The 26,795-nt window shown below is 47.2% G+C and overlaps 1 protein-coding gene across 6 annotated transcripts in view; it reads right to left on the bottom strand.

Moving 5' to 3' along the window:
- Positions 1–26,795, bottom strand: part of LOC134970257 (golgin subfamily B member 1-like) — a 375,865-nt gene that overhangs the window by 266,734 nt on the left and 82,336 nt on the right. For all 6 annotated transcript variants that reach the window (XM_063946251.1, XM_063946249.1, XM_063946248.1 and 3 more), the window contains 2 exons: positions 8,852–8,974; positions 8,498–8,650 (listed from right to left, as the gene is read on the bottom strand). In XM_063946251.1, coding sequence (XP_063802321.1) covers positions 8,498–8,650; positions 8,852–8,974 — 276 coding nt within the window. The remainder of the gene's footprint in view (positions 1–8,497; positions 8,651–8,851; positions 8,975–26,795) is intronic.

Here is a 26,795-nt window from a genome sequence, read left to right on the forward strand (position 1 = left end):
CACTCCCGGAATGAACACTGCTGACAGTGCTTGTACGTGATTCTCCGCCCAACGAAGAATCCTGGTGTCTTCTGCCATTGCCACCCTGATTCTTGTGCCGCCCTGGCGGTTTACATGGGCCACTGCAGTGATGTTGTCTGACTGAATCAGCACTGGTTGGTTTCGAAGCAGAGGCTCCGCTTGACTCAGGGCGTTGTATACGGCCCTTAGTTCCAGGATATTGATGTGCAGATAAGTCTCCTGACTTGACCACAGCGCTTGGAAGTTTCTTCCCTGAGTGACTGCCCCCCATCCTCGGAGGCTTGCATCCGTGGTCACCAGGACCCAGTCCTGTATGCCGAACCTGCGGCCCTCGAGGAGGTGAGCACTTTGCAGCCACCACAGAAGAGACACCCTGGCCCTGGGGGACAGGGTGATCAGCCGATGCATCTGAAGATGTGAACCGGACCACTTGTCCAAAAGATCCTCGCATGGAACCTGCCGAAGGGAATGGCTTCGTATGACGCCACCATCTTTCCCAGGACTCGCGTGCAGTGATGCACCGATACCTGTTTTGGTTTTAGGAGGTCTCTGACCAGAGTCACGAGCTCCTGAGCCTTCTCTCCGGAAGAAACACCTTCTTCTGGTTTGTGTCCAGAATCATGCCCAGGAAGGGCAGACGCGTCGTAGGAATCAGCTGCGACTTTGGAATATTCAGAATCCAGCCATGCTGTCGCAACACTTCCTGAGAGTGTGCTACGCTGATCAGCAACCGCTCCCTGGATCTCGCCTTTATGAGGAGATCGTCCAAGTATGGGATAATTGTAACCCCTTGCTTTCGAAGGAGCACCATCATTTCCGCCATCACCTTGGTAAATATTCTCGGTGCCGTGGACAGGCCAAACGGCAACGTCTGGAATTGGTAATGACAGTCCTGTATCACAAACCTGAGGTACTCCTGATGAGGTGGATAAATGGGGACATGCAAGTACGCATCCTTGATGTCCAGAGACACCATAAAATCCCCCTCCTCCAGGCTTGCAATGACCGCTCTGAGCGATTCCATCTTGAACTTGAATTTCTTCAGATAAATGTTCAGGGATTTTAAATTCAAAATGGGTCTGACCGAACCGTCCGGTTTTGGTACCACAAACATAGTGGAATAGTAACCCCTTCCCTGTTGAAAAAGGGGAACCTTCACTACCACCTGCTGGAGATATAGCTTGTGAATTGCTGCCAACACTACCTCCCTTTCCATGGGGGAAGCTGGCAAGGCCGATTTTAGGTAACGGTATGGGGGCGTCACCTCGAATTCCAGCTTGTATCCCTGAGACGCAATTTGTATAGCCAAGGATCCACCTGTGATCGAACCCACAGGTGGCCGAAATTTCGGAGACGCGCCCTCACCGCTCCTGGCTCCACCTGTGGAGCCCCAGCGTCATGCGGTGGATTTAGTGGAAGCCGGGGAGGACTTCTGTTCCTGGGAACTAGCTGCATGGTGCAGCTTTTTTCCTCTACCCCTGCCTCTGGCAAGAAAGGATGCACCTCTGACTTTCTTGCTTTTTTGTGATCGAAAGGACTGCATTTGGTAATACGGTGCTTTCTTTGGCTGTGAGGGAATATATGGTAAAAAATTTGACTTCCCAACCGTAGCTGTGGAAACTAGGTCAGAGAGACCGTCCCCAAACAATTCCTCACCCTTGTAAGGTAAAACCTCCATGTGTTTTTTAGAGTCGGCATCACCTGTCCATTGCCGAGTCCATAGGACCCTTCTGGCAGAAATCGACATTGCGTTTATTCTAGAGCCCAGTAGGCAAATGTCCCTCTGGGCATCCCGCATATATAGGACAGCGTCTTTTATATGCCCCAGGGTCAGTAGAACAGTGTCCCTGTCCAGGGTATCTATCTCCTCAGACAGAGTATCTGTCCATGCAGCTACCGCACTACACATCCAGGCCGAAGCAATTGCCGGCCTCAGTATGGTACCTGAATGTGTATAAACGGACTTCAGGATACCTTCCTGCTTCCTATCCGCAGGATCCTTTAGGACGGCCGTATCCGGAGACGGCAGGGCTACCTTCTTAGATAAGCGTGTCAACGCCTTATCTACCCTAGGGGAGGATTCCCAGCGTAACCTATCCGTTGGCGGGAAAGGATACGCCATAAGTCAGGGGAGGGGAGCTGTTTGGTCCGGCCCACCAGCTTGTGTCAGTGAGACACGCTGCCGCTCAGTCCGGCGGCAGCGTGTCTCAGCTGTCAAAACAGGGAGACAGGGAGGAGAGCGCGGCTGTCGAGTGGGAGCGGCGGCGTGTAGTACTGCAAACCAGCCGCCGGTCCGTGAGCCAATCAGAGCCGCGGCTGCCGGTCCGCGAGCTCTGATTGGCTCTCGAACCGGCGGCTGGTTTGAAGTACTACACGCCGCCGCTCCAGTCCCACCCGACAGCCGCGCTCTCCTCCGTGTCCCACGGTAAGCAGCACGGAGGTGAGGGGGGAGGGCATCTGTATACCTGGCACTGTGGGGGGCATCTGTATACCTGGCACTGTGGGGGGCATTTGTATACCTGGCACTGTGGGGGGCATTTGTATACCTGGCACTGTGGGGGGCATTTGTATACCTGGCACTGTGGGGGGCATTTGTATACCTGGCACTGTGGGGGGCATTTGTATACCTGGCACTGTGGGGGCATCTGTATACCTGGCACTGTGGGGGGCATCTGTATACCTGGCACTGTGGGGGGCATTTGTATACCTGGCACTGTGGGGGCATCTGTATAACTGGCACTGTGAGGGGCATTTGTATACCTGGCACTGTGGGGACATCTGTATACCTGGCACTGTGGGGACATCTGTATACGTGGCACTGTGGGGGCATCTGTATACCTGGCACTGTGGGGACATCTGTATACCTGGCACTGTGAGGGGCATCTGTATACCTGGCACTGTGAGGGGCATTTGTATACCTGGCACTGTGAGGGGCATTTGTATACCTGGCACTGTGGGGGCAATTGTGGATCTGGCACCGCACTATTGGGGGCATATGTGTATCACGTCCCATTTTAACTGGCCACACCCATTTTTTTGGCACACACAGTACCTCTAAGGGGCAGACCTACTGGGAGGCAGGGTAATTTTTTAAGTTGAGAATTTTTGTATGGCCCCCCGAAGGATTTTATAAATATCCAAATGGCCCTCGGTAGAAAAAAGGTTCCCCACCCCTGCCATAAGTAATCTTTTGGAAATCAGTACTTTCCTATCAGGGGAATCCCACGCTTTTTCACATAACTCATTTAATTCATGTGTGGGGGGAAAAGTCACCTCTTGCTTTTTCTCCCCAAACATATAAACCCTCTTGTCAGGGACAGGGTTTTCCTCCGATATGTGCAATACATCCTTCATTGCTATAATCATGTATCGGATGGCTTTAGTCATTTTAGGCTGCAACTTTGCATCATCGTCATCGACACTGGAGTCAGAATCCGTGTCGACATCTGTGTCAACCATCTGGGATAGTGGGCGCTTTTGAGACCCTGACGGCCTCTGAGCTGTAGGATCAGGCATGGGTTGAGACCCTGACTGTCCCAAGGCTTCAGCTTTATCCAACCTTTTATGCAAGGAGCTTACGTTATCATTTAACACCTTCCACATATCCATCCAATCAGGTGTCGGCGCCGTCGGCGGTGACACCACATTCACTTGCACTTGTTCTGCCTCCACGTAACCGTCCTCGGCAAACATGTCGACACAAACGTACCGACACACCGCACACACACACACACACACACACACACACACAGGGAATGCTCTGAGGACAGGACCCCACAAAGGCCTTTTGGGGAGACAGAGAGAGAGTATGCCAGCACACACCCCAGCGCTATATAACCCAGGGATTACACAGTAACTTAGTGTTTACCCAGTAGCTGCTGTTTATGATAATTTTCGCCTAAATTTATGTGCCCCCCCTCTCTTTTACCCTTTTTCTACCGTGATACTGCAGGGGAGAGCCTGGGGAGCTTCCTCTCAGCGGAGCTGTGGAGAGAAAATGGCGCTGGTGAGTGCTGAGGAAGAAGGCCCCGCCCCCTCAGCGGCGGGCTTCTGTCCCGCTTCTATATACAAATAATGGCGGGGGCTCGTACATATATACAGTGCCCAGCTGTATATATGTGTCTTTTTGCCAAGAGGTATCCTAATTGCTGACCAGGGCGCCCCCCCCCCCCTGCGCCCTGCACCCTACAGTGACCGGAGTGTGTGGGTTAGTGTGGGCGCAATGGCACACAGCTGCAGTGCTGTGCGCTACCTCATGTGAAGACAGAAGTCTTCTGCCGCCGATTTTGATGTCTTCTTGCTTCTGCCGGCTTCTGTCTTCTGGCTCTGCGAGGGGGACGGCGGCGCGGCTCCGGGAACGGACGATCGAGGTCAGGCCCTGTGTTCGAACCCTCTGGAGCTAATGGTGTCCAGTAGCCTAAGAAGCACAAGCTAGCTGCAAGCAGGTAGGTTTGCTTCTCTCCCCTCAGTCCCACGTACTGTAGCAGTGAGTCTGTTGCCAGCAGATCTCTCTGAAAATAAAAAACCTAACAAACACTTTCTTTCTAGCAAGCTCAGGAGAGCCCACTAGGAGCACCCAGCTCTGGCCGGGCACAGATTCTAATTGAGGTCTGGAGGAGGGGCATAGAGGGAGGAGCCAGTGCACACCAGATAGTACCTACTCTTTTTTAGAGTGCCCAGTCTCCTGCGGAGCCCGTCTATTCCCCATGGTCCTTACGGAGTCCCCAGCATCCACTAGGACGTTAGAGAAATAAACTATTAACATATCTATTTATTTATTTTAATTCTTACTTCGCAGCATTTTTTCCATACCTGCCTAAAACTTTTGCACAGTACTGTATGTATGCCAGCCGAAATATCCAGGGTATCACCATGTCCTGTCAGTCTTGTTGCTGAATCTGGATGCCATCAGATCTATTTTCGGCTGACCCCACATCTCCACCAGCCCCCAAAACACCTTTGGGTGTAGCGACTATTCCCATTGACATATTGTATGACGACTCCAGTTCTCTATTCCAGGTATAAAGACTGCTGATATTGCTGTTTTCGGCCCATGTCTCTTTCATGGATAACAACTCTTTGTTCCCCCTTGGTGGCTTATATATGCTATCGCAGTTGCGTTATCTAACTGAATTCCAAGTGGTTTTCCCCAGAATGAGGCCTTCCGCTCTTATTGTGATCCAAACCACTCTTAGGGCCCAATTCAGCATGGATTGCCCGATTGCATAGATTGCAAAGTGCTGAAATCGCTATTTGGCGATTTCAGCACTTCTGCACATGCGTACGCGCCGGTGCGCGCATGCGCGAGCACTTAACTTAATCTGAAATCGCAGTTTAAGTCCCGGGGGGGGGGGGGGGGGGGCAGGAACGGGGAATCAACGCAGCGTTTTGGAGATGTTGATGCGCCGTTCGTGGTCCGGACCACAGTGGCGTGTCCAGATTGTTGCTGTTTAGTTATGCGCTTGCATTTTCTGCATAGCAGGACTGAGGGAAGCTCCCGCCACGGCATGTCGTCAATCAGGCTGCAGCGATCCAGTCTGAATTAGGCCCTAGGCTCTGAATGTTTCTGATCTTTTCAGAAACACCCTGGCCAATACCGTGTTGAATTTTAGACCTAGGAAATCTATCCATCTGTACTTTTTCCAATTTATGAGCCAGCCATGGAACTGTAGTACCTCTAGTGCCCATAAATGAGGATTTTTCCCTTCAAAACCATTCATAACATTGATTATACATTTTTTTGAATTTTATATAGTTTAAAAAATCATTTTTCAATCATTTAAACATTATGTTATGCACATTTGCGGAACGGATCTCCTCGTCAAAAACAGGGGGACACAGTGGGGCGGAGCAGTCGCATATGATCTGACCACACCAGTTAAGTGGTTAAGAGATCTCTCTCTAGTACAAACTCTGATTCTGCCTTGAAAAACAAGTCGTCTAAATAGGGGATCATTGTTATCCCTTCTTTTCTTAATATACTTGTCATAATAGTCATGACTTTGGTAAATACTTGAGGGGCTGTGGATAGCCCAAATGACAGGGCCTGGAATTGGAAATGTTGTTTTCCAATGGCAGATTTTAACAAACAAACTGTGATTCCCATTCCATATAGGAATGTGTAGGTAAGCATCCTTAATGTCTATACATGCCAAAACCTGGTGTGTTTCCATACCATTTATAACTAATCTTACGGATTCCATCCTGAACGGCTCTACTTTTCATCTTAAATTTAAGTCTTTTAGGTTTAAAATTGGTCGGCGACTGCCATCGGGTTTCAGAAACGATTGAAATAAAACTCTCTTTTGTTGGGACCTGGGTACTGGAATCATTTCTTCTGAATTCAGAAGGCACTTTATGGCCTTTCCCAATTCCATACATTTACGTTTAAAGGCCATTTCCAGTGAGGGCTGATCACATAACCCTTTTGCATGACTTCTGTTACCCACTTGTCTGTGGAATAAATCCTTTATCTATCTCTGAACACCCAAGCATCTTCCAGGTGTATTCCCCTTCCGTCATGCAAATGTGATCTCTACTTCTGATACTGAACCCTCTTGTAGGAGCAAATGTCTGAAAGTGGGACCAAAAAAATCTATTCTTTTGTTTAAAAGATCATTTAACCGATGATTAAAAAAAAAAAAAAAAAAACTTTTTCCACCTGTGACTTCTGAGATATTTTTGTCTAATTCAGGCCCAAATAAGTATCTATTATCTATAGGTAAGTATTAAAGAAACTTTTGTCTCCATAACCTTTGCTATCCAAGCAGTAGCCAAACTAAGAATAGCTCCTGCTGCCATATACCTGTATATATAGACCTGAGAATACTTTCACACTTTCTATCTGCGTGATATCTGAGAGAAGCACCATCTGGAATGGGAAGAGCCGAAGTCTTGGATAATCTTGCTACAAGAACATCTACCTTATGAGGTTGTTCCCTATGCACAATATCATTATTAGGATTGGCATGCATATACAGGAGTCTATGTGGTGCCTGAAACTTTTTGTCAATATTTTCCCAAGATTCTGCAATTATCTCACTTGAGCAGACTATGGAAAACATAGCGACTTCTTTATAGATTTCTTGGATCTAAAGAAATCGGCGGACCTGGAGTCCTGTTCACATTTAAATTCAACATCACAGACTGCTCTGACCAGCTCATCTATGTTCTATACATTAACAGTTTCTTCCATGTCATTAACGGTATCTTCAGTCAGAACTATCCAATTGCCCTTCCTCTGCAGAGGAAAACGTTAAACTCAGAAAACCGTGTCATTGCCTCTGTACTCAGGGGCAGATGTATTATCCCGGAGAAGGCATAAGGAAGAGATAAACCAGTGATATGTGCAAGGTGATAAATGCACCAGCCAATCAGATCCTGTTAATTTACATATTGGAGATGATTGGCTGGTTCGTTTATCACCTTGCACATATCACTGGTTTATCAGTTCCTTATGCCTTCTCCAGGTTAATACATCTGCCCCTCAGTCTCTTACGAGATCTAGGCCCTGATAAAGCCAATATTTTTTTTAGAGACAATGACGTCTCCTCTAAGCCCAAAGCTGTCCTTTCAGTTACCCTGGTCCAAGAAGACAGCCCCTAACTAGTAGCAGGACTCTCTGAACAATTTTCCAGAGCTGTTACCTCATTAACAGAGACAAAGTTAGACAATTCTTCTCTCATGACAGAAGTGATGGATATAGCAATAGTTTTAACCCATGCCGGTTCCCCTGCAGGATCTGCAGGGGCCTTTGAAGGCTGATTACAATCAACAGACTTCCCCCCTCCTATCTTATATTTAGTGTTATTACCCTTATCATACATTGTTTCTGGTAAGATACTACAATTCCATACAGCCTGATTTACAGAGAACAAAAAAATATCCAACAGAAATATCTGAAACCTGCATGAAGTGAATTCTTCAGATACTTATCACAGTCTACGTGGAATTGAGCTGAGAAGGGGAGAAGAAAGAAGCTTTGCAGTCCAGTGAATGTTCTGATTGGTCGTTATTGAGGCGCGTACTCCTGCCGACTTGCCAAGAGCAATGCAGGGGACAAATTCACACACAGCCCCCTGACGACCCATCCGTTGCGATAGAGGTACGTACACCTGTTGCTGCCGACTTGCTGAGAGCAGTGCACGCGACCTCTCCCCACGGCCCCCCCCCACAGCCCCCTGACAACCTACCTGGGAAGATGACTTACACAACTGTGAAAATCACATCACAATCGGTTCAGTGGTTTCAGAGTTTATCGCAATCAGACAAACAGACTTTTCATTTCTAAGATATGTAGACTCAGAATCAGACCCTATGTCTCCATATCAAGGCACGGCACACCAAGTGTAACCCATTGAAGAATTTTAGCCACATTTGCAGGATTTGTCAAAGTATGGAAACATCTGCATATATATGTATTTGTGAGTTTAGCAGTTCTGTGCTCATGGTGCCAGTCTAGAGACACTAGTAATACCTGTACGTCCACTTTGTCATGCGGGACATTTGATGCTACAGACATCTGCAGATCGATAATGTACGCCTCTTTTTCTGCCAATTTCTCTTCCTTTGCCACAAGCAAGACATCCATCTCTGAGCCGCGCAAGCGCTGTGCTTCCAGCTCCATCCCCTGGAAAGAGATTAGCAACGAGGGGTCAAGACACTGGCTGCTGCCGCTGACAAATACAAACCGTCCAGCATACTGACTATTATGATGATTTACTAGTAGGACTGATCAGGAGCCGGAGACAGAACGTTGGCTCTCACCACAGTTATTGTTCATCAAGCCCAGCAGGTCAGAACCAGAGACAACCAATCATATTTAATGCACCTTTTTCTGGAGTTCTTCATTTTTCAGCGACAACTGAGACTCTAACTCTTCCACTCGTTTCCTCAATACAAGAATTTTCCCTCTATTGGCAGAAGCAATCTCCTGGTCTCCGTCGCCAGCGCCCTAGAATGAACACACACAGACGGTTATCAGTCAGAGATAGTTGGCAGACACGGACGGAACAGGTGTCTGTGGCGGAACATTAGCTGCACATCTGGAACACCATTCAGCTCATGAGATAAAATAGGATTTTAATACCTACCAGTAAATCCTTTTCTCTTAGTCCATAGAGGATGCTGGGTACTCTGTAAGGACCATGGGGTATAGACGGGATCCGCAGGAGACATGGGCACACTATAAGACTTTGAATGGGTGTGAACTGGCTCCTCCCTCTATGCCCCTCCTCCAGACCTCAGTTAGAAAACAGTGCCCAGGGAGACAGACATTTCGAGGAAAGAATTTATTGTTTAAACACGTTGAGCGTCATATCAGCTCACACCACGAACATGCCGCAGAACGTGGCATTCAACAGAACACCAGCCAACTGCATGAACAATACACAGCCATATGCTGCGATAATATCTAACACAACCTGTGTGTCAACACAACCAATAATAAGACACCGCCTGCCACGGCATAAACAATGTCAGCAACAGCCTGACAGAAAAGAAACACCACAAGAGTGTAAGCATAACCAATTACTGCAGACAGTACGCACTGGGACGGGTGCCCAGCATCCTCTACGGACTAAGAGAAAAGAATTTACCGGTAGGTATTAAAATCCTATTTTCTCATACGTCCTAGAGGATGCTGGGGACTCCGTAAGGACCATGGGGTTTATACCAAAGCTCCAGACCGGGCGGGAGAGTGCGGACGACTCTGCAGCACCGATTGAGCAACATGAGGTCCCCATCAGCCAGGGTATCAAACTTGTAGAGCTTAGCAAAAAAGTGTTTGAACCCGACCAAGTATCCGCTCGGCAAAGTTGAACTGCCGAGACTCCTTGGGCATCCGCCCAACAAAAACCCACCTTCCTAGTAGAATGGGTCACCACCGAATTCGGTAACGGCAATCCAGCCGTAGAACGAGCACGCCGAATTGGATCACAGATCTAGCGTGTAACCGACTGCAGAGACGCAGGAGCCCCAATCACGCTGGGAGCATACCGGACAAACAGAGCCTCTGTTTCCCCAATCTGAGCCAAATTGGCGACATAAATATTCAAAGCCCTGACTACATCGAGAGACCTTGAATCAGCCAATGCTTAAGTAACCACAGGCATTAAATAGGCTGGTTTCTGCGAAACACCTAAACCACTTTTGGCAGAACTATTATCCGAGTTCTCAATTTCGCGCTATCCACCTGGAAGATCAAACAGGGGCTCTTGTGAGACCCAGCCGCTACTTCCGACACCCGCCTTGCGGACGCCAAAGCCAAAAGCATGACCACTCTCCAAGAGAGAATTTTTAACACAACCTTTCATAAAGGTTCCAATCATTGTGACACAAGAAAACTCAACACCGCGTCAAGGTCCCACGGTGCCAATGGGGCACAAATGGAGGTTGTATGTGCAGTACTCCTTCCACGAAGGTACGAACTTCCGGAAAGGTCGCCAATTCTTTCTTGAAATAAATTTATAAGGCCAAAACCGCACTTGAATGGAGCCAAACTTTAGGCCTGCATCCACGCCTGCTTGCAAAGAATTGATAAGAACAACCCAGCTGAAGCTTCCGTAGTAACCTTCTTGGATTCACACCAAGACACATATTTTCTCCAAACACGGTGGTAAGACTTTGCCGTTACTTCTGTTCTAGCCTGAAGAAAAGTGGAAATGACTTCACTGGGAATACCCTTTCTGGCCAGGTTATGGCGTTCAACCGCCACGCCGTCAAAAGCAGCCGCGGTAAGCCTTGATACACGCCCGGATCTTGCTGTAACAGTTCCTCCCGTAGAGGAAGAGGCCAGGGATCTTCTATGAGTAAATCTTGAAGAACTGGATACCAAGCCCTCCATGTTCAGACCGGAACAATGAGGATCGCCTGAACCTTTGTTCGTCTTACGTTTATCACCTTCAGAAGAGTGAAAACGGAGGGGACACATAGACCGCCTGAAAACACCCAAGGTGTCCCGAGGACGTCCACTGCTATAGCTTGAGTGTCCCCTGACCTGGAACAACAACCCTGAGATCTCTCGTTGAGGCAAAACGCCAACATGTCCAATTGAGGCACTCCTCAAAGACTTTTCGCTTCAGTGAAACTTCTCGATGACGACTGTATTTCTCCCGGATGGAGATCACCTCTGCAGAGGAATCTATTTCTCCATCGTTCACATCCGGAACGAAGACTGCTAATATAGCGTTTACCAGTCTTTCCACCCAGCGGAAAACTTTTACGGCATCTGCCATTGCCGCTTTGCTCCTTGTTCCGCCATAGCGGCTTACTTACACCACTGCTGCCAAGTCGTCCGACAGAATGAACACGGGCAGATCACTAAGCCTATGTTCACTGAAAATAGCTCTGAATTCAAGAAAACTCATTGCAGACAAGCTTTCCAGCTGGACCTTATCCTCTGGAAATACTTCCCTTGCTAGGACTGCTCCCCAGTCTCAGAGATCTGCATGCACGGACACCAGGATCTCCACCTGGATTCCGAACCTTCTCCCTCTAGGAGGTGAGAACTGTGCAGACACCACAGGAGCGAGATCCTGGCCATTAGGATTATATTCCGCATGTGCAGGTGAGACCCGGACCACATTTCCAACTGGCCACGTGAAAACCACTCTGGCATTTGACCTGCTCACCGAAACGCCTCTTAGGCCGCACCATCTTCTTCATCAACGGAACGTATTGATGGATTGTCACTGCAAATCTGATCCGACTCTGGATCCTCAGACCTCTTTCCACAGGAAAACACAGAACCTCAACCGTTCAGTATCTACTCTGATACCCACCTCCGACATCTGTGTCGTTGGGAACAACAGCCATTCCCTGTGTTGAAGAACAGTCAGAGAGAAACAACGATTTGCACCACTTGTTTCTTGACCTCGTCTTAATCAGGAGAGCGTCTCAGTACAGAATAACAATGGCTCTTACTATTGAAAGAAACCCATCATACTGCCATCACTCCGGTGAAATGCCAAAGACAATCCTGGATATCAACCCAGGTAAGCGGAATGCGGAGAAAAACGCATTTAACCCCTTTTCTACCTTTACGTGCTGGAGCTCCCTTCGTAAGTAGAAATCTTTGTTTATTTTTATTTATTTATTTTTTTACAGGGACAGCAGGACAATGTCCTGAACCTGACGCAACTCTGGTATGGCGTCGCGTACTACCTCCCCTTCCAGAGGGGAATCGGTAAGATCTATTCGAAAAATCAGCGAGTGGAAACATCTGTAAACGCCAGAATGTCCCCTTTGGATTCTATTTTTAATTCACAGGTCCAAGTCCATTCCCGGACTGACTGAGGAGTAGTAGACGAGTTCCCACCGGAGTGGGCTCCAGCCAGATAGACCCAGCGACATGCGGTGGATGGTGGATGTGGTAGAAACAGAAAACGACATCCGCTTCTGCGAACCTAACAAGGCTGCAGAACTCTTACCTTTTCCCCTTCCACTATCTGCACCGAAAGGGGAAAAAAGAACGGTATCAAACCGGTTAAAATGACTGCATCCCACAAAAGAATGCGTCACCAACCGTTGTGAGGGAATCTAACTCACGAAGTTAGACTTACCAGTGGTATCCGCCGAGATTGACTAAACTGAGGCCTCCCCAAACAGCGGTACACCGTCCCAGGGAAACACTCCACTATCTCTTGGAGTCGGCCTCAGCATTTCTTCTGCAGTCGCACGGCAGCCTGCCACCATGTTATAGAGAAGAATCAACATAAGACACATCCCCTGTCTCTTTAGGGTAATTCTATTGGATGCCTTTCCGAATACAAACACTCCCCCATGTGCATGTAATGCAAATAACTCCAAAGTAAAGAATAAAATATCACTTAGCTTCCTGTGTACGATCCTTTGTGACAGGGCCCCGTGTCGACCAGGAGTTGACTTTCACAGTATTCTATCCGCGGCGGGAAAAGAACAAACATTCGGACTCCTTGTGAGGATCTGGGACCAACTCGTCACGGCCGACATAGAGCTTTATCAACAGAGCAACCAGCACATGAGAAGGAATACTTTTACTTCAGCATTCATTAGAAATCGTAATATGAATATACATATTGTAATACACATATACACACATATCCTATATATACATATAGATATATCATACATATAAGCAGATTTATTTATTAACAGTTTCTTATATAGCGCAGCAAATTCCGTTGCGCTTTACAATTTGAAATCAGGATTTTGGTACTTACCGATAAATCCCTTTCTCCGATTCCACAGGGGACACTGGAGTGTAGTTACAATGGGGAAATAGTAGGCAGTAATTGGGAGCTGGCACTTTAAAAATTCTCACACTGTGGCTAGCTCCTCCCCTACTATCTCCCCTCCAAGCCAGTCTACGTAAAACTGTGCCCGATGAGAGATGGAATAAACAACCCTTAAGGTAGAGGAGGTTAATGACGCCCTGTAAACCAGGATAACCCAAACTAAACCTGGAACAGAACCTGACAAAAAATCAGGCTAGCCTGAACTCAACAAGCAGTCACATGGTGATCTGCAAACCGTTAAGCAAAAAACAAGGAGAAACAGCGCTGGGCGGGCGTCCAGTGGCCCCTGTGGAATCGGAGAAAGGGATTTATCGGTAAGTACCAAAATCCTGATTTCTCCTTCATCCACTAGGGGCCACTGGAGTGTAGTTACAATGGGGACGTCCCAGAGCTCCCAAAACGGGTGGGAGAGCGCTGAGAGTCCTGTAAAAACCACTCGGCCAATCTGTGATGCCGAGGCCGCAAAAGTGTCAAGCTTGTAGAATTTGACAAAACGAATGTCGGTCCGACCAAGTAGCCGCCCGACAAAATATTCATGGAGACCCCACGGGCAGTCGCCCACGAAGGTCTTACATCGCGCGTAAAGTGCGCTGAAATGGAAAACGGAGGCTCCCTAGCAATCGCCAAGAAGATTGTCTGATGGTCAGATGTATCCAGCGGCCCAGCGTATGCTGGGACCCCAGCTATTTAGCACGGGAGCATCGTACAGAACAAAGAAGAAAAACACTTCGTCGAATAGCCTAAGACCTCTGTAGAGAGAGTCGGCGAGCCCTGACAATATTCAAAGAGGACCGAAAAACACTAGTGTCAGATTTCTATGAAAAATGGACAACCCCTCTGGAAGAAACGACCGCTGAGGCCGAAGCTCAGCCGGGGGAGTAGCCAATAGAGTACTCCCTGAAAAAGAGGCCGAACTTACGGCCGCTAGGCTAATCTCTTTTGGAAGAAAAAAACGAAAAAGGCAGAGACCTAAAATACAGGTCAGTGTGGTTTGAAGCGCAGCGGAGCAAAACCTCCCAGAGAAACCAAAGATGAATGGTAACTGAAAGAAGGGGAAAACCCCGTTCATCCTTATTTTGTCCCATAAAGTCTTCCAAAAGTGGCAAAAGCGAGAAGAGGTAACAGACTTCTGAAATCGGGGCCCAGTAGGCCTAACCGAACCAGGGAACTCCTCCCTTCTGAGGTCTCGAGAACAGTCACACGGTTAAACTAAACCAGTGTAAGATTGAACAAAGAAAAAGGAGCCTGTTGAAGTAGACAGTCCAGTCGAGGTAGGAGCCAAGGCTCCTCTACTGACAACAGGTGTATCTGTATCTTCAAGTCATGCGTGGCCCAACCAGAGCCACCGAGAGGACTAGCACGCATAATCCCCTCCTGTGTTACCGAACATGAGGTAGAAATAGAAAAGGAGGCAGGATGGAATAACCAGAAAACTCCCCGGAGCCCTGAGGGCATCCTCGGCTACTGCCGCCAGAGCTCACGTCCGAAAGTAGTAAAGGGTTAAAGAGTCAGTCAGAACGCCCTGAGGTCGATCCGAAATCTCTGCCCACAGTGGACCAGCTGATAAAACTCCGGGGAATGTTCCCTCACCCGGGAGTCTGACCTGGTGGCTTGACCTGGAAAGAAGATCGTTGTCCCCCGCTCAGAGAGGAATGTAGGCGACCACTCATTGCGTCGCAACTTGACTGAAGGGATAGAGTACCTGGTGCCGAGGAAGGAAAAATCCTCTGACGGACCGTGTTGAGAAACGTCTACGAGGAGCATAAATTGGATCTGTGTCGAACCAGAAGCTCCTGGATCCTCCGGATATGCAGAAGCCACCAAATGTACAGAGTGGGATAGTAGCAGTAGATTGTCCCATTAGGGAACCAACGTCACCTACTGCCCTTGAAAAAGAGTTATTCTGTGAACTTCCTGAACTCTGTGGGAGCGGAAGAGAGATCGAAAGGAAAGGATTGACAGTGAAAATGAGAATCCTGTAATGCGAATCTGAGAAACGCCCGTTGAGGAAAAAACCCAACGGAAATCAGTAAACAGGCATCTCTGAAGACAAGGGACACTTAAAACTCCCTTTCTTGTTCAAACTAGCAATCACAGACTGAAAGGATTCTAAGGCCAGAATAGGCCTGGCCGAGCCAACTGGCTTCGGAACGTGAAAAGAAAACAAAGGCCTGAGAACTATCCCGATTCAAATGATATGTGAAAAACAGGGATCAACACCCTTTGCGGTTAGAAGCATATGGAGCGCCGCCTGCAGTATGACTCTCTTGTCATCGTAAATCGGCCGACCCATGTCGAGGGACTTCTGAGACGGTTGTACTCCAAAATCTAGTTTGTAACCGCCCAAGCCTTCTCCCACCGACCTGCGCCTACCCTGGGACCCTCCAGGTGGTAGGAAAGTCTGACCTGTAGTGGGTGTATAGGATTACCCAAAATCAGACTGGACCGAGGATGTTGAACCTCTGCTTCAGCTTTTTTACCCTGAGATCCCCTGGCGACGGAGATATCGCCCGTGTGGAGTCGAAAGCTTGAAGGGGCACGGAAAAATCTAAAGGAAAGACCGGTAAAGGTCTGTCTTGGAGCTGGGGCAGCAGTAGTAGAAAGCAAAGTGGACTTACCTCCAATGGTTAAAGGAAATCATGCAGAAAGTTCCTTCCCCTGAACCCTCTGCCCCGTAGGTTTTCATGTTCACCTGTCACTGTCGCAGCCCCAGAGGTCGTCTGGTTAAGACATCCCAAGTGAAAATGCAGGTTCCGAGTCTGCAGACGTGGAGACCTCCAAAGAACATAAAGCAGAATCGTGATTCTGACCTGTACCAAACTATCAATTGATCCTGATGCGAAACATCCTGTAACCTAGAGGACAATTGTTCCCCAACCTACCTGCTCCGGACACGGTAGAAACCCCGCTGCCGTATATGTGTCTTCGATGGATCCCTGAGCAAGGTTGCCTCAGGAAAACAGCAGCTTGTTGGACCGGCGATACATCAAGGGGTATACCCTGGAGAGGTTCTGATACCATTTCCTGCCGTCTGCGGGGAAAGGATAGGAAAACAAACATTGTTTGATACCTGAAATTGTGTATTCGGGTGTCTGCCGGTCGCCTACCGGAGCCTGCCCAGCTCATCCGAGACTGGACCAGTCGCTGTCATTTCGTCATCGGCTTCGAACCCTGATGGACTTGACGTGTCCGCCTCCTTTACCTGCAGTATCAGATGAACTGCTGTATAATGCACCTGGATATTCTGAGACACAGGTTCAGACTCCACAGAAAACAGACATCAGTATTGTAACATGGAAGGTTAGCAAGGTTCCTTTAGAAACCTGGAGAGGTGAAATGACGTACAAGGTCTCTGGTTACCAGTGACATTACCTGCATAATCTGAGCTGTTCAAACAGGAGTGTCCTGCAGGTGCGTGGAGGGCTAAGCAGATGGCTCCACCGCATACTTCACACCTAAGAGGGAATTCTTTGACTATCCCAGGTGAGACAAACGAAAGGAGAAAAGGTGGGTTAAATAAACACAGCCCTATGTAAGGTCTGCACTATAATGTGTGACCGACACGATTCAAATAAACTCTCTGGGGCAGCGGAGACCTGAACCAGTAACGCTGCGCTGTGGGACAGGAGTCTGAGCACTAGGCTATAGGAGCTCCCTTTAGATACCCGCTACTAGCGTACTGAGCCGCTGCGCTATTTGTCTGATGCCTTACACACATTCCCCAAATTACAAATAGCATTAGTAACTAGTGACACCAAGGAATAATAAAGGGAAGGCAACACCCCGCCCTGTATGTAGTGTACCGCTAATTTAGGTGCACCAGATGTTTCTCGGAGGCTCCGCTGGCCTTTCAAAATGGTGGCCAGCCTGCGAGAAAAGATGGGGGAAAATGTTATGTGGCCAGGTGGGGTATTCTGTTATTAGAAAACCTTGCGGAAGTGTTTGTTTTATCCCCTATATATGGTATTGTATGCATATATCTATATACATACCCACACACACTTAAATATATATACAAACATATCTACATATATATCTACATATATATATATATATATATATATATATATATATATATATATATATACATACATATATATATATACATATACACACATACACTGTCTAATAGGGTAGATAAATACTGTGTATTTGTAGGGTAAAGAAATACTGCACAGTAAATTTTTAATTATTAATGAGCTGAGCCCCAGCTCCTGTAATAGAGCAGGTTTCCTGATCTACATGTAGGAAATGCCGGGCAGAGGACTCTACTGCAGGGAGGAATGTCGCTATATTTCAGCAGCCCAATGCATGGAGAAGCTAAAAAACCCCAGAGACAGGATCTGTTGCCTAGCGACAGTGAGAGCTGGGAGCCGCCGCCGGGGAGCCCGCTGAGTAAAGCGGGAATAGCCTTCACCCCCCCCTCATACCTTATACATGTAAAGCATCCTCCCTGCACAGCCAGGAGAGGAAAGGAGCCTTCAGCGGCCCGGGGAGCGGGAGACTGTGGAGCGGCGTCATGCTGCAGCGGCGCGGGGAGCGGAGAGAGCCCGCCGTACAGAGCGGGAGTTAGCTCCGCCCCCCCGCTTCGGCGCCAAATTCAAATCCGCTGCAAAGTCAGTGGAAAGCGCCAATGTCTCCCCCGGCCGCCTGTATGCTGCGGCCGGGGAGCGGAGATGCAAATGTATTACCCGGCCGCCTGTATGCTGCGGCCGGGGAGAGGAGATGTAAATGTATTCCCCGGCCGCCTGTATGCTGCGGCCGGGGAGCGGAGATGTAAATGTCCGGTGGGAGCGGTGCTGTAAATGTATCCCCCCCGGCCGCCTGTATGCTGCGGCCGGGGAGCGGTTATCTACTCGTCACTTGTAAATGTATCCCCGGACCGCCTGTATGCTGCGGCCGGGGAACGGAGAGCCCTCACTTGTAATGTAACCCCCGGCCGCCTGTATGCTGCGGCCGGGGAGAGAGCCTGAGCCCGCCAAACGGAGCGGGAGTTAGCTCCGCCCCCCTGTTCGGCGCCACTTTCATATTAAAAATCACACTATCGCCCCAAAATAAACCTCCACATTTGGGAATCAAACCCTGGTCTCCTGCTAACAAGGATTAGCTTTGCTGCAGCCTGGGAGTGAAGAGCGCTGAGCCCGCTTACAGAGCGGGCTGAAGCTCCGTCTACATAATGGCGCCAAGTTCAAAATAGTAAGTGCGCCTCTTGTACTCACCGCTGTCCTGATGTAGCTCCGTCAGGCAACCGATCGGCCCCGACACGCGCCGCACGCAGCAGTGTCCGGCCACTTTTGATACTCACCGCTGCCGTGCTGCCGGAATCTTCTGCTGGTGGAGCGGCCCCGACACGCGCCGCACGCAGCGGTGTCCGGCCAACTCAGGAGAGCTCAGTGTCTCCCTCAGCCGGGGCCCATCCCAAGCCGCATGCAGCTGCGATGGGACCCCGCCGGCAGCTCCCGCGGTGCAGACTAGCAGTGGCAGAGCTGCCAGTCTGTGCGTGTGTGAAAGAAAAATAAAATAATAAAGAAAAAAGAAAAAATTCTTCAGCTAAACCCAAGTGAACCAGCTCACCTCGGGCACTAACTAAGACTGGCTTGGAGGGGAGATAGTAGGGGAGGAGTTAGCCACAGTGTTAGAGTTTTAAAGTGCCAGCTCCCAATTATGGCCTACTATTTCCCCATTGTAACTACACTCCAGTGGCCCCTAGTGGATGAAGGAGAAATAACAATAACAAACTGGGTGATAACAGTCAGAGGTAGGAAGGCCTTGCTCGCAAGCTTACAATCTATAGGATTGTCCGGAACCGTCGGGTCCCCAGTGACATTACTGTGTTCCGAATGTGTATGACCATGTACTGAATGCCCCAGTCGTGGATCTAACCAGGAAACCTTATGGTCGACAGAAAACCTAGTATTCGTCGACAACAGGGAGTAATAACCAGGCAAAATAACATTCTTGCGACCCCGAGGGGTACGAGGGAAGTATACATATATAATTTCAATATCACTCCCCCACAAATACTACCATGTCTGTGCTCAAGCTACAGGCCCATGGAACCGTACCATACATATACATATAAATATATATACACAAGTATAAATTAGCTACAACATGTCAATTTACACCCAGTAATAACAGTTGGTGCCGACAGGGTCACCCACATACTACTGTGAACCCCATACAGTGTTTACTTTTAAAAAGCATACAACTACCGGCCTGCCGACACTGCCTCTACTGAATCAAGTACCAACAGGAGTCGGTGATGCCGACAGAGAGATTCCCATAGCTGTTTGCAACAGAGCACTCACACATGTCGACACGTGCACTAAAAGCTATAGTGGGTATATCTGACAGGGAAACCTCAGACACATATGCACAACACAATGACTACACGTCCATTATCCAAGATAGTGCCATATTTTATTCTATATTGCACTAAATCCCTGTGCCCCCCCGCTTTGGCGGGGACTGAGGAGAAAATGGGGCTGTATCATGCTGTGAGAGCTAAGCCACGCCCCTTCTCAGCGCGCTGCAGCCCCGCTATTATTTTAGCGCTGTAATTATATATAGTAACATAGTAACATAGTATCTGAGGTTGAAAAAAGACAATTGTCCATCGAGTTCAACCTATTTGTGGTCTCCTATGCATAATGATTTGACTAAAATTTCTGACTGATGCTGCTGTCAGCCGTTGCATTTTATCCCTATTTATAGTAACTATAATGCATGACTATGCACCATACCCCTGGATATCCTTATCCATTAGGAATTTATCTAACCTATTCTTAAAGGTGTTGACAGATTCCGCCATCACAACTCCCTCGGGCAGGGAATTCCAAACACGTATTGTCCTTACCGTGAAAAAGCCTTTACGCCGTATTGTGCGGAATCTCCTCTCCTCTAACCTGAGCGAGTGTCCACGAGTCCTCTGTGTTGATCTAACCAAAAACAGGTCCCGCGCAAGCTCTGTGTATTGTCCCCTTATATATTTGTAGATGTTGATCATATCCCCTCTTAGTCTCCGCTTTTCCAATGTAAACATGCCTAGTCTTTCAAGCCTTTCCTTGTATTCCATCGTCTCCATGCCCTTAATTAGTTTGGTCGCCCTCCTCTGTACCTTTTCTAGCTCCAGGATATCCTTTTTGTAGTACGGTGCCCAGAATTGTACACAGTATTCAAGGTGTGGCCTCACTAGTGATTTATATAACGGGAGTATAATACTCTCGTCCCTAGCATCAATACCCCGTTTTATGCATGCTAATATCTTATTAGCCTTCTTTGCTGCAGTCCTACTTTGGGTATTACTGCTTAGCTTGCTATCTATGAGGACACCTAAGTCCTTTTCCAGTACAGAATCCCCTAATTTTACCCCATTTAGTAGGTAGGTGTAATTTTTGTTCTTGTTACCACAGTGCATTACCTTACACTTGTCTGTGTTGAAGCGCATTCTCCATTTGGCTGCCCATGCTTCTAATTTAACTAAGTCGTTCTGAAGAGACTCGGCATCCTCCTCTGTATTTATAGCCTTACACAATTTGGTATCATCTGCAAAAATTGACACCATGCTCTCTAGACCTTCTGTTAGGTCGTTAATGAAAATATTGAACAATAGCGGTCCTAATACTGAGCCTTGCGGCACACCACTTAGCACTTCAGTCCAAGTTGAAAAAGATCCATTAACCACAACGCGCTGCTCCCTATTATCTAACCAGTTTTTGACCCTAGTGCATATTGTGCTTCCTAGCCCTGATTCTTGTAGCTTGTAGATAAGTCTCATGTGTGGTACAGTATCGAACGCTTTGGCAAAGTCTAAAAAGATTACATCCACGTCTTTACCCTGATCTAGGTTTGCGCTTACTGTTTCATAAAAGCCAAGTAAGTTGGTTTGACAGGATCGGTCCTTCATAAACCCATGTTGATTCCTTTTAATGACCTTATTGACTTCAAGGAACTTCTGAATACTATCTCTTAGAATACTTTCCAATACTTTCCCCACTATAGATGTAAGACTAACTGGTCTATAATTACCTGGTTCAGCTTTACTTCCCTTTTTGAATATAGGCACTACTTCCGCTATACGCCAGTCTTTGGGAACCATACCTGATATAACTGAATCCTTAAAGATCAAAGATAGCGGTTTTGCCAGTTCAGAGTGAAGCTCCATTAGAACCCTTGGGTGAATACTATCGGACCCTGGTGATTTATTAATCTTTAAATGTTTTAATCGGTCACAGAAAACTTCCTCGCTTAAATAAGTACCTATCAGTGGGATATTCTCATTATTGAGATTGTGTGTCAGTCCCTGAATTGGGTCCTCTCTAGTAAATACTGTTGAAAAAAAACTCATTTAGTGTGTCTGCTATGTCATTATCATTTTTGCTTAAGCCTCCCAACTTGTCTTTTAAAGGGCCTATACTCTCCTTCTTTAATCTCTTGCTATTAATGTATTTAAAGATTTTTTGGGATTCGCTTTGCTTTCCTTTGCTACTAGTCTTTCAGTTTCAACTTTAGCCGCTCTTATTTCCTTTTTGCATATTTTGTTACATTCCTTATAGTGCTGAAATGACTCTGCTTCCCCGTCAGATTTGTATTTTTTAAATGCTCTCCTTTTCTTGCCCATAAGTTCCTTTAACTTTTTGTTAAGCCACATCGGTTTATCATTTTTATTCCTTTTTTTGCTGCTCGTAGGAATAAATTTGAGTGTATTTTTAGCTAGCAGGAATTTTAGTACCTCCCATTTCTCCGTAGTATTTTTTTTCCCTAAAAACAAACCTTCCCATTCAATATCCCTGAAAAATACCCTCATCTTTTCAAAATTTGCTTTGCTAAAGTTTAGAGTCCTAGTTGAGCCAGTATAGGGCTGTTTATGGAAACTGATATTGAATGTGACCATATTGTGGTCGCTGTTTCCTATGGGTTCCCCTACTATAATACCTGATACCAAATCCCCATTGTTTGTTAATACCAGGTCTAAGATTGCATTGTACCTAATTGGTTCCTCAATTAGTTGAACTAAGTAGTTATCATTAAGTGTGTTTAAAAACATATTGCCCCTAGCAGTATCACATGAATCGTTTTTCCAGTTTATCTCAGGATAGTTAAAATCTCCCATCACTACTATGTCTCCTACTCCTGCTGCTCTTTCAATTTGCTTTAGTAACAATTCATCATCAGATGCGTTGATACCAGGCGGCCTATAGCATACACCCAATACTAACTTCTTTATTCCTTTTTCCCCGGATGCAATTTCTACCCATAATGTCTCGACAGTGTCTACAGTCCCCTCCTGAATATCTTCCCGTATATCAGGTTTTAGAAACGGCTTTACGTAAAGACACACCCCTCCACCCTTTTTATTTAGTCTGTCTCTCCTAAACAGTGTATAGCCCTCTAGATTGACTGTCCAATCATGAGATTCGTCCCACCAAGTTTCAGTAATGCCTATAATATCATACTGTTTGCTTGCTGCAAGTATTTCTAGTTCACCCTTTTTACCAGTAATGCTTCTGGCGTTTACATACATACAACTAAGATAAGTATTTTCCCTTGCGTTAGGGACATCTTTCACCTTATGTATCACCAAATAGCTTGTGCCGCCCACCCCCCGTTTTGCTCCCCAGTACTTGCACGGAGAGCGGAGGTCCGGCCCAGCGTCTCTGCAGCGGCTGTGAAGAGAGAACAATGGCGCTGGTGAGCTGTGCGGCTAAGCCCCGCCCCTTCCCGGCGCACTGTAGTCCCGCTTAAATTTGAAATATTTTATACTAGCGGGGATTCGTACACGGTGCCCAGGCACCGAATATGCCTTTTTGCCAATGAAAATGACCATCAGTAACTTGCTGCCCAGGGCGCTCCCCACCAGCGCCCTGCACCCTGCGAGTGCCGTTGGTGTGTGGGAGCATGGAGCGAAGCGCGACCGCTGCGCTGTACCTCCGTTACTGAAGTCTTCTGCCGTCATTGAAGTCTTCTGTTCTTCTAAAACTCACCCGGCTTCTGACTTCTGGCTTCTGTGAGGGAAGTGACGGCGCGGCTCCGGGAACAAGCAGCTAGGCGCACCAAGTGATCGAACCCTCTGGAGCTAATGGTGTCCAGTAGCCTAAGAAGCAGAGCCTTTGAACTAAGAAGAAGTAGGTCTGACTTCTCTCCCCTCAGTCCCACGATGCAGGGAGCCTGTAGCCAGCAGGTCTCCCTGAAAATAAAAAACCTAACAAAAGTCTTTCCAGAGAAACTCAGGAGAGCTCCCCTAGTGTGTGACCAGTCTCTCCTGGGCACAGGGTCTAACTGAGGTCTGGAGGAGGGGCATAGAGGGAGGATCCAGTCTATACCCCATGGTCCTTACGGAGTCCCCAGCATCCTCTAGGACGTATGAGAAATATAACATATAATATCTAGGTATGACTGTGTTATATACACTCTCCAGCACACTGCCTCTAGCATTCTACCACAGCTCAGCCACGGGATAAATATAACATATAATATCTAGGTATGACTGTGTGTTATATACACTCTCCAGCACACTGCCTCTAGCATTCTACCACAGCTCAGCCACGGGATAAATATAACATATAATATCTAGGTATGACTGTGTTATATACACTCTCCAGCACACTGCCTCTAGCATTCTACCACAGATCAGCCACGGGATAAATATAACATATAATATCTAGGTATGACTGTGTTATATACACTCTCCAGCACACTGCCTCTAGCATTCAACCACAGATCAGCCACGGGATAAATATAACATATAATATCTAGGTATGACGGTGTTATATACACTCTCCAGCACACTGCCTCCAGCATTCTACCACAGCTCAGCCACGGGATAAATATACATATAATATCTAGGTATGACTGTGTTGGTTCCGGTATGAATGGTCGACCATGTTATGGTCGACAGTCATTAGGTCGACCACTATTGGTCGACATTGACATGGTCGACATGGACACATGGTCGACACATGAAAATGGTCGACACATGAAAGGTCGACATATGAAAAGGTCAACATGAGTTTATTAACTTTTTTTGGTGTCGTTTTTTGCGTAAAGTGACTGGGAACCCCAATTAGTGCACCGCGTCCCCTCGCATGGCTCGCTTCGCTCGCCATGCTTCGGGCATGGTGCCTTCGCTCCGCTACCGCTTCGCTCGGCACACTTTACCGTTCCAATCGTAGTCCATGTGGATCGTAAAGTATGGAAAAGTTCCCCAAAAGAAAAAAAGTAAAAAAAACTCATGTCGACCTTTTCATGTGTCGACCATGTGTCCATGTCAATGTCGACCAATAGTGGTCGACCTAATGACTGTCGACCATAACATGGTCGACCATGTGAACGGATACCGACTGTGTTATATACACTCTCCAGCACACTGCCTCTAGCATTCTACCACAGCTCAGCCACGGGATATATATAACATAATATCTAGGTATGACTGTGTGTTATATACACTCTCCAGCACACTGCCTCCAGCATTCTACCACAGATCAGCCACGGGATAAATATAACATATAATATCTAGGTATGACTGTGTGTTATATACACTCTCCAGCACACTGCCTCCAGCATTCTACCACAGATCAGCCACGGGATAAATATAACATATAATATCTAGGTATGACTGTGTGTTATATACACTCTCCAGCACACTGCCTCTAGCATTCTACCACAGCTCAGCCACGGGATAAATATAACATATAATATCTAGGTATGACTGTGTGTTATATACACTCTCCAGCACACTGCCTCTAGCATTCTACCACAGCTCAGCCACGGGATAAATATAACATATAATATCTAGGTATGACTGTGTGTTATATACACTCTCCAGCACACTGCCTCTAGCATTCTACCACAGCTCAGCCACGGGATAAATATAACATATAATATCTAGGTATGACTGTGTTATATACACTCTCCAGCACACTGCCTCTTGCATTCTACCACAGATCAGCCACGGGATAAATATAACATATAATATCTAGGTATGACTGTGTTATATACACTCTCCAGCACACTGCCTCCAGCATTCTACCACAGCTCAGCCATGGGATAAATATAACATATAATATCTAGGTATGACTGTGTGTTATATACACTCTCCAGCACACTGCCTCTAGCATTCTACCACAGCTCAGCCACGGGATAAATATAACATATAATATCTAGGTATGACTGTGTGTTATATACACTCTCCAGCACACTGCCTCCAGCATTCTACCACAGATCAGCCACGGGATAAATATAACATATAATATCTAGATATGACGGTGTTATATACACTCTCCAGCACACTGCCTCCAGCATTCTACCACAGATCAGCCACGGGATAAATATAACATATAATATCTAGGTATGACTGTGTTACATACACTCTCCAGCACACTGCCTCTAGCATTCTACCACAGATCAGCCACGGGATAAATATAACATATAATATCTAGGTATGACTGTGTTATATACACTCTCCAGCACACTGCCTCTAGCATTCTACCACAGATCAGCCACGGGATAAATATAACATATAATATCTAGGTATGACTGTGTTATATACACTCTCCAGCACACTGCCTCTAGCATTCTACCACAGATCAGCCACGGGATAAATAATAAGAATTTACTTACCGATAATTCTATTTCTCGTAGTCCGTAGTGGATGCTGGGAACTCCGTAAGGACCATGGGGAATATCGGCTCCGCAGGAGACTGGGCACAAAAGTAAAGCTTTAGGACTACCTGGTGTGCACTGGCTCCTCCCCCTATGACCCTCCTCCAAGCCTCAGTTAGGATACTGTGCCCGGACGAGCGTACACAATAAGGAAGGATTTTGAATCCCGGGTAAGACTCATACCAGCCACACCAATCACACCGTACAACCTGTGATCTGAATCCAGTTAACAGCATGATAACAGAGGAGCCTCTGAAAAGATGGCTCACAACAATAATAACCCGATTTTTGTAACAATAACTATGTACAAGTATTGCAGACAATCCGCACTTGGGATGGGCGCCCAGCATCCACTACGGACTATGAGAAATAGAATTATCGGTAAGTAAATTCTTATTTTCTCTGACGTCCTAGTGGATGCTGGGAACTCCGTAAGGACCATGGGGATTATACTAAAGCTCCCAAACGGGCGGGAGAGTGCGGATGACTCTGCAGCACCGAATGAGAGAACTCCAGGTCCTCCTCAGCCAGGGTATCAATTTTGTAGAATTTAGCAAATGTGTTTGCCCCTGACCAAGTAGCTGCTCGGCAAAGTTGTAACGCCGAGACCCCTCGGGCAGCCGCCCAAGATGAGCCCACCTTCCTTGTGGAATGGGCTTTTACAGATTTTGGCTGTGGCAGGCCTGCCACAGAATGTGCAAGCTGAATTGTACTACAAATCCAACGAGCAATAGTCTGCTTAGAAGCAGGAGCACCCAGCTTGTTGGGTGCATACAGGATAACAGCGAGTCAGATTTCCTGACTCCAGCCGTCCTGGAAACATATATTTTCAAGGCC

Source organism: Pseudophryne corroboree, chromosome 11 (assembly GCF_028390025.1).
Source record: "Pseudophryne corroboree isolate aPseCor3 chromosome 11, aPseCor3.hap2, whole genome shotgun sequence".
NCBI classification, from domain to species: Eukaryota; Metazoa; Chordata; class Amphibia; order Anura; family Myobatrachidae; genus Pseudophryne; species Pseudophryne corroboree.